The sequence below is a fragment of the Syngnathus floridae genome, chromosome 22 (genome assembly GCF_059516105.1).
Source record: "Syngnathus floridae isolate MCC-2025c chromosome 22, RoL_Sflo_1.0, whole genome shotgun sequence".
NCBI lineage: Eukaryota > Metazoa > Chordata > Actinopteri > Syngnathiformes > Syngnathidae > Syngnathus > Syngnathus floridae.
The window spans coordinates 5,918,156-5,926,869 of record NC_142434.1 but is presented as its reverse complement, the minus strand read 5'-3'; the positions used below and the strand labels follow the sequence as shown (position 1 = coordinate 5,926,869).

At 43.1% G+C, this 8,714-nt stretch overlaps 1 protein-coding gene across 4 annotated transcripts; it reads right to left on the bottom strand.

Annotated features, from left to right (window-relative positions):
* Window positions 1–398: 398 nt before the first annotated feature.
* Window positions 399–8,676, bottom strand: lrguk (leucine-rich repeats and guanylate kinase domain containing). Of its 4 annotated transcripts, none has more exons than XM_088366602.1 (19): window positions 8,544–8,676; window positions 7,802–7,912; window positions 7,642–7,723; window positions 7,459–7,559; window positions 7,183–7,264; window positions 6,980–7,104; window positions 5,875–6,018; window positions 5,723–5,803; window positions 5,543–5,629; window positions 4,744–4,850; window positions 4,323–4,442; window positions 3,981–4,077; window positions 3,697–3,810; window positions 3,356–3,557; window positions 2,889–2,975; window positions 2,593–2,735; window positions 2,413–2,501; window positions 1,226–1,266; window positions 399–1,147 (listed from the first exon to the last, which is right to left on the bottom strand). In XM_088366602.1, the coding sequence occupies exons 4-19, from the start codon at window positions 7,537–7,539 to the stop codon at window positions 972–974; spliced, it is 1,776 nt and encodes a 591-aa protein (XP_088222728.1). In that variant the 5' UTR covers window positions 7,540–7,559; window positions 7,642–7,723; window positions 7,802–7,912; window positions 8,544–8,676; the 3' UTR covers window positions 399–971. The 4 variants fall into 4 exon arrangements, with proteins under 4 accessions (XP_088222728.1, XP_088222726.1, XP_088222727.1 ...); XM_088366600.1 differs by lacking the exon at window positions 8,544–8,676 and adding an exon at window positions 8,184–8,380; XM_088366601.1 differs by lacking the exon at window positions 8,544–8,676 and adding an exon at window positions 8,196–8,379.
* Between the last annotated feature and the right edge of the window lie 38 nt (window positions 8,677–8,714).

The following is an 8,714-nucleotide window of genomic DNA, read 5'->3' as shown; positions in this document are numbered from 1 at the left end:
TGTAAAATATATTTCAGTCTATTTGCAGGGTTTATTCAGGTTTGTAAGCAAGAAGCTCGGGATCATATTACACATGATTGCAAGCTATAAATATTGTGCACACGGTTTTGTCAATAGTTATGATGGGAAAATGAAGATTCACATTTGCGTCATGAGCTACTTGTATTTTTGGAGTCCTCCAGATGGCATTGAAAGGGCTTTCAGCCTAATGGTAAGCAGAGTGTGCCATGGAGAGGCAACAAGTGGTTCATGAATCTTCTTGAAGGTTCATTTTCCCATCACTAGTGGTGAAAACAAGAACTGATCAATTACCTTAGAAAAATGTTTATGCGATACTCACTTCGTGTCGCTTCTCTTGAGAGGGGGGCGAACAAATAAACTTGACCTGACTTCCATCATCTTAGCAAAATATTCATTTAATAGCAAATTGTCCAGTGCCTCACCAGATCCAGCAGGTAGTGCTGTGCTGGAGAAAAACTGTTAAGTCATAATTCAAATATGTATTTTATGTCTGGATGATTTGTGAGTCACTATTAGATTGTAGTCATATCCTTGGTTTATGTTCTTGTCCTTTCTCTGTTGTTCTTCCAGCGTTTTTTTGTCCATTGACACACATTAAAAAAAGGCCCACCGGGGAGTGACAGTACAAGGTTTGTACAGACTTAAATGGCCCGTATATAAAAGGCCACTAATTGTCGACACTGACTTTGTAGAAAGCGGTGCCGACTGCAGCGTAAGTAGGTTAGACCTCGGGGGGGTCTGTCACGGAGACAATATCTGCCAAAGAATTATGACGGCACTGCAACATCTGCTGCCTCTGGAGCAAGACGGACAGTGATGGATGGCCAGGTGTGCCTCATTGTTTACACTTTGAAACCCGATCCCTAATTTGAAACATGAGGCCAAAGGGCAACGTGAGCCTTGATGACCAATTAAAAATGATGGGGGGGTAAAAAAATAAAAACTCAACGCTATCCTTGCGTGCTGGCTTGGACGTGTCGGCGGCTCGGCGACGGCCGCGGGCTGTTGGCTTGCGGTATCTTCCGTCCAGGCGGGATGGGAGGCAGGACAGGCTTGGCGCTGGATCCCGGACGTCTGTCAGTAAGGGGCGTGATGCCAGTCGGTGCTTGGTGCGGCTGCTTGTCACCTATAAATGACAGCGTGAAGATGAGAAATAAGATATAAATTCACTCGCGATATGAAAAAGGGCTCTCGGTGGAACAACCTTTGATCGTATCTGCTGAGTGTCCCGGAGATTCATCTGCGCTGTTGAGGACAAGAAAAAAAAAAAAAGAGATGACAAGTGGAAGTTATAGTAGATTCCCAGATGAAAGGAGTCTAAGAGCCTTAAACGCCACTTTGTTTTGTTGCTTGGAAACAAAAATGATGGCCTCTGGGACTCAATAAATCGACAGTTACATGATGCGCGGTGTGACAATACGTGAAGGAGACACACACAAGCTGGGACACATCCCAGCTTAGATGAGTGCAGACAAGAAGACACGTTAGGAATCCTCTACACAAATACTGCGGCACTGAGTAACATTCAAACTTAATGACGGCAACTCTGTGTGCGTGTGTGAAGATGAGGCCACAGGGGCATAGAGAAGAAAATACGTAATCGTAATTACATTGGGGCTGAGACAATACATTTTTTTACATTTAGGTTACAACCTTGTTCATTGCAGCAGGAATTATTGCAATTCTTTTTTTTTTGCAGACAAAAATCAGCTTATCGCGAGAAAAAGTTATAATGGTGTATTTTTTTACTTTTGAGACACTCTAAAACAATCAGTTATCAAAAATAATTTGATTAGTTGTCGATTAACCGTTTCTACACAAATGGTGCATCAACACATGTAGACATACAATTCACCAATCAGGCATATTTTTATCCTCCGTAAAAAAATATAATTAGCATTGCAGCTTATGGAGTCACTCATAGTAGATGTGAAAGTCTTCTTCATGACTATTATACTGCCCCCTGGTGGCCGGGTATACAATGTAATTTTTGCACGTTATGAGTAGTTTTATTAATATATATTAAATGAAGTAAATATGATAGTGGACTCACTAAACTTGTATCTCAAGGCCCGACTGTATCTTTACTGGTCTTGGCACCTGTATTATTTGTTGCATGTGTGTTCATTTTGTAGTTTTAGAGGAGCTAAGGGGTTGCGCTGAGTGGAAACACTACAACAAGCCCATCAAATTAGCCTCGCTGCTGGTTTCATCGGCGGGCCACTTCACTGTCAAGGTCAAAGAGGAAGTCCAAACAAACCATCAAAAAGTAGTTAGGACAAGTGGGCCAATCAAGCCAATTTGGCCTCCTGGCAGGGGCGGGAGAGGGTCTCCACTCAGAATTAGGCATGAGAGAAAGTGCAGTCAAGTGTGTGCTGCTTCAAAATGAACCTTCTGATGAGCCAACTGTAGACCCCCGGACTCTTCCCCATGACTGCCTCTCTCACTGGCTCCTCCCGCCTGCGGATGGAAGCCAGTTCCTACAGAGGAGACACAGACAAAAAAAACACAGTGCTGATGATTGGCAGACAAGAGACTTTGTCGCCCGGGTAATTTTCCATAGGAACTCACAGTAGGAGTCTTGTGGGAGGTGAGCTGTTGCTGGGCCTGGGTGCAATAGTTTCTGTAGAGGGGCTCTGAGGAGTTGCGGGTCGAAGTGGATGAGTCTGACCTTAGCTCCTCTGTGGGCGGTTTCTCTTTTTTATTACCCTCACCTGAGGCAGGAAAATATTTTTGAAGGCTGGTGCACCAAATGTAGTGGTTGTTCAAAAAATTAATTTTGGTTTTGAAATCAGTGAATAACTGTGATTATTAATTGTGATTTCAATATCAATTAAACATAATTATCCCACCGCCCCCATACTTGCCCAGCCCTTGCTCTTCTTCCTGGTCCTCATAAAACAGGTAGTTCTTCACGACCCGCTCCAGCATCTGGTAGGCTCTGTCCCAGTTGTCTGCAAGCACGCACAAAATATGCTCACCAAGGCAGCTGCTGTACCTCCCATCGAGCGACAATGAAAGCAAAAGCTATGGGGACGTCAGCGGCGCGTAAAAGTGATGAGTGTGCTGCCCTCCCCATGTGTTGGTCTCATTAAGAAAGCGGCTAAAACTGTTTGACGGTGCCGCCGTAGCCTTAATACAAAGCGGTAATGGGAATGAAATTGTGCTGTATGGATTTTAGTGAGGCGCGTTCATTTATCTAAGGCCTTATCAGTGACAAGAGGGGGTGGTTTGTCTCGTTGGGACAGGAATAAAAATGTCTCTTGCGAGCAAACCCGTACGGTATCCTCCTCAGCGTTGACGCTAATAGCGAAAAGACAGCTCGGAGGCATACCGCAACGAATGATGCTGTCGAAGAAGCCGGGCCGCTCTCTGTTGAAATTGTCGTACAGCTCAATGCGAGACAAGGCCGCGTCCATCTGGGCGTCCGTGTAGAACTTTCGACTTCTCAGCATGGCCTTGTAGTTCTCCGCCACGGTGGGGATGAGAAGAACGTAGCGGGGTTCAAAGGTGCTCTTCTTCAGACTCAGCACGCCCTGTGATGGTGACAGACGACAGTCAATGTCACTCAACTACAAATGAGTGAGTACTGATACCAATGAATAAAAGAGTGGATACATATATCAAGGTTTTTGAAGGTATATCGTGAAGCTTTTGTTACCATCATCCACTCACCTCCAGCTCCATTTGAACACAGCACGCCAGCCCTTCCCGGGCGACCTCTTCAACGGCGTCCCTGCTCAGGCCGTACTTGTGGCCGCCGTACTGGACAGTCTGTAGAAAAGCCCCCTATAATGGGACAGTTGGTCCAGTTAGGACAATAAGGTATGGACAGTTTTATATTTTACCACCAGATGACGCTGATTTTCACCACTAAATGCAAATTTCAACTCTTCAATGACAAGTATTCATTCCAAAGAGAACTTCTATCATCACGACATAAAGCCCAACAGACGCACCCTTTGCACAAGTAGGTCGAACTCTTCCTCGCTGATGAAATGGTAGTCCCTGCCGTTTTCCTCGCCGGAGTAGGGCTCCCTGGTGGTGTGGCTGATCCTGCATGAAACGGGGGGAAAAAAATGCAGATGCCTATTGAAGAGAAGAATTTATGATGAGGAATACCAGACTGACAGCGGGGTTAAGTCTCAGGACAAGACCCCTTTGGCAGTGGAATGTGGTCAAGAAACTCAGATTTGAATTATTTGGGCTTGCATGCGCATCTTAAAATGAACAGTCGCAAAGACAAACTCTGATATTGTAATCTTATTTGAAGAATCTTTCCGTTAATGTAAGACACTGACCCCTGTGCTAAGAAGTCTCCAAAGTCCTCGCAAAGGCGATGGGCCATCTCTCTTTTCCCACAACTTTGCGGGCCGACCAGAACTAGCATCGGATACGGAGCGTCATCATTGGGTAGAATGCTGCATAGACAAACAAAATGTGAAAAGGCAGATAAGATGGATGTGGGTTTTTTTTCCACTGTAGTAACAATTCCGGGTGAATTATCTGTCCGCAACTGATGAATGAACTCATCTTTTTTCATTGTCTGAGCGAAGAGATAACAAAAAACCCCAAAAGGTGCTGTTGGAAAAAAAGAAAAACGTGGCTAGTTTTGGAAAAGATATGTCAGACATGATGAGCGACGGTGCAACAATGGGTTCGCTTGCAAGGACGCAGAAGGAAATGAAGCGGTGAAAACTTTGAAAAGACGAGGATACCGACGTGTCATAGAGGTGCTGAGGCTGCATCAGCTGATACATCAGCTGGGTCATGTGATCTCTGGATGCCACCACATCCATAGGCGGGTCGTACTTATTGATGGACAACACCTGCAGTGAAACATTTACATTTAATCGGTACACCAAATGTAAAAAAAAATAAAATAAATACTAGGGCTGAACTAGGAATGTTTGATATGCCTTTTTTTTCAGACCGATATTGGTATGAGTACTGATTCTTTGAGTACTTACCAATACTAAGTGCCAATACCTCAGTAGTATAACATATTCTATTTGTACTACATATTTTATTTGAATATGTAAGTATCTGTGGCTAGTATCGGCAGCTTACACAAGAACCGATACCTTCAAATAAGGCTTGTATCAGCATCGATACCCAGTATCGGTATGGCAATGTAGTAAACTGCAATCTTCAAATGGCAAATGCTACAATTTGGTGTAAAAGAACACAACAGCTTAGGATCAATTGAGTTTAAAAAAATTGCATTTACTGTAGATTTTTTGACCCAAAAAAACCCCGTATTAAATGATATTCGCAATATTGAGGACACAAAATCTCAAATGCATTTGATTATTTTTCAAAATCATTCAGTACTAATCAATAAAAATTGCACCACAGTCAGCTTGCTTGTAATTCAAAGTAAAATCCAACTGAATCACACATACCATCACGGAGTTAAAACATTTAATTAAGTAATTCCTCAACATACCACTAGAGGGTGGTCTTATGCCAAACATAGTGCGACATCCTACTGCACATATAAATTGCATTTATGGCAAACCTTCTCTTCAACAGTGACTTTCTCTTGGTCCAACGTGGTCAGATGCTGAATGAGGAAGACCACCGACAACCTGTAGTCGGGCTGCTCCTAACACACAGCATAACATATTGTTACATAAGTACCTCTTTGAAAGTCAAAACTTTGCAAAGGCAGATATTTTGTGGCGACTTTTTACGTTACCTGTACAGGGTTCTTCAAAAGATTCAATTCCCTCAGCAGGAGAAGATTTCGAATGTGCTTACACTCCTCTACTTCGAGAATCTATGTTTTCAGAAAAGGTAGTTAATGTCAAAGTGTGCACTGGCGTTTCATTTACGGTGGTGCACAAACACCTGATTTCTTTCCATGTTGATAGAGCCCAGCAGGTGCAGGTTGGTGAGACCGGCGAGACTGCTGATGTAGTTCACGGACAGATCCAGAGTTTGTATCCTCTTTAGGTTCTCCAGACCTTCCGTGCTTTGCAACTGGTTCCCCCTCTGGACACAGATGGAGAAGACATTTAACAGAGCACAAATGCATTCCATGAATCCCCGTAGTTCAAATTAGAGGTGAGATTCGGTCGCTCCGCAGGGTTCCACGCCATCTAAATTCCGACAGATGAGGCAAGCCGACAGCTGGCAAGGTGCTCATTCAGCACAAAGCCAAACCTTCACGGGCTAGTTTACACACTTTGACTAAAGTCATTATCTCGTTGCCTGGCAAGCGCTCGTCGAGCAGGAGGCCTGGCAGAGGGCGGCTCTCGCTTGTCGGGAGAGGGCGAGATGTGCTGCGGGACGAGTTTGGCTGTTCGTGGAGGCAACGTGTCAGGGAAAGGGTGGTACGGGGGACGAGGGCAAGGTTTCAGTTAATGTGGAAAGCTGGATAAATCCAAAAGACAAAAGAGAGGAAGCAATTTTTATTGCTTGGTGTCCCTCACGGCACAATTCTTGAACCCTTATTTTATTCACATTAAACTGTTACTGCTGTTCTGTTTTCTAAAGGTTAATTTAAATTATTTTAAGCACATTCTTTCACGTGTGCTTGTTTTTCCAAGTGCTCTTGAAATCAGATTGAGTTAGCTGAACATCATTTAAATTTTTAGCAGTAATCTATGTGAATGTAATTGAAATTAAAAAATTACTTTTCGTGCAAAATCCTACAAATTACAGTGAGGCATACCAATTGTTTTGTTTCACTCTTGCTACTCATTAATATTATTAATGATAATCTTTCACAATTAATTGTAATTTTTTTACGTTGGACTCATTCATGAAATTCTCTTTCCATGTCAAGACACACACAAACAAAAACTAATCAGTATAGCTTTCAATTCGCCTCTGGGTGAAATTAGGGCTTTGACGTGAAGGCAATTTTTTGCATTTCTATTTCCATTTAGTACATACTAAACTTTCAATAAAGTAAATAGCACATCTTGGGCTGTTTGTACAGCGGACTGACCAGGTTGAGGTCTTTAAGCGGCACATCGTCCAGACCACAGACGCTGGCGATGATGTTGTGTGCCGCGCTGAGATAGCTCAATTTGCGGCACTTTTCCAAACCGTGGATCTGCTTCAGGCGGTTGTCTGAATTGCAGTGAGTCAAGGGCGCTGCGTCAACTAAACATGCATACGTCTTACTCTTTTTGCATATTAGAAGGATACGGTCCAGATCTAGCTTGACGAGTGCCTCGTAGTCCGACATGTCCTTCATTTCTGTCAAATTGTTGTAGGAGTAGTTGACCTCCTGTAAAAACAGCGGGAAAAAAATTGACTAATTCCACCAGGATATTCAATTAGCTGAGCATTCAAGGGCGTCTAAAGCCTTTTAAGCAGGTTTGGAGTGACGGCAGATGGCATGCGGGCCCGTCATGGGGAATAACGCAGCCACCAGTCAAATTTTGTCTTCTGCTGTCAGCTCAAGGTCCTGCTTGCCGGTACCTTTAGGTTCTTCGGAGGCTCGAAGCCAAAGAAATCCGAGATTTCATTGTGAGAGACATCCAGGATGACGAGGAAGGGCATGTGGCTCACGCATGATAGATCTAGAAGATGGAAAAAAATATAGAGATACAAAAAGACCTACAACAATATTCAGATATTATGTATTTTTTATGCATTATGTACCTGTAATTCCATTGTTTGACAGGTCCAGGTTTTGCAGGTGAACATACTCACACAAAACTGAGATGTCCCTGAGCCTGTGACCCTGGTAAACAAAGTGGGGGTTGAAAAAAACGTGAATATTTTTTATTTAGCGTTTATAAGCTGTAGAAATGCATCTTACGGGAAGTGCGACGTGGTGGTATGGGTGCTGTAGTCCAGTGTCGAAGCGTCCAAGGCGGGCCAGGCTGCTAGCCACCAACCCGGCACTTAAAACAAAGTCCTGTGAACAGATCTAAGAACCACATTTGTGCAACAACTGCAGTGTGCCATCTCGCTTGTAATAATGTTATTTTAAATGGACAATTTTTAAAGAGTGACATGATACTAATAATACTAATAAAATAATAATAATTTGTCTTACAACTTACTTAAGGAGCATTAACTTGCATTATCTGTAAATTATGCCATATCTAATGTTATTACCTCAAAAGATATCACATTTACCTGGGAACAAATGTGACTTACACAAATACAGCAGGGACACGGCAAGTTTTTTCACTTACAGTCACACTTACAATTTCTGTCATGTCCACACATCTGGTCGTCTTTTCTCAAGGCGGTCAGCTTAACTATTGGTTGGTTATTCAAATTAATAAATGACGAAAAGTCGTCAAAAAATGACACTAGACAACGGACTCGGACGCCGTCGTTGTGACGTAATGGAGCTAGCTGTCTAGCAATTAGCACACCAAGGCTTTTGGCGGTGTCGCCCAGCAACGTATAGTTGCGTGGCGTAAGGGATTGTGGGTAATGTAGTTTTTCGATATCTAACACCATTGTGAAATGAACGCATACCCAAATAGTCGCGAACAATTTAAAACTTCAGAATGAAGAGTAATAGCAAAAAGAAGAGGTTTTATTACCTGTCAAGTTGGAACCGACGACGAAACCAAATAATATGTTAGAAGAGTGGTATGGACGCATCTGCAACACACATCGTTTGGCGTTGACCACCTTACCAGATGAGGTAATCAGGGGCACCCGTGGGTAATCACGTGACGTAGTGACGCAATCATTAAAGGATTAACAAAATA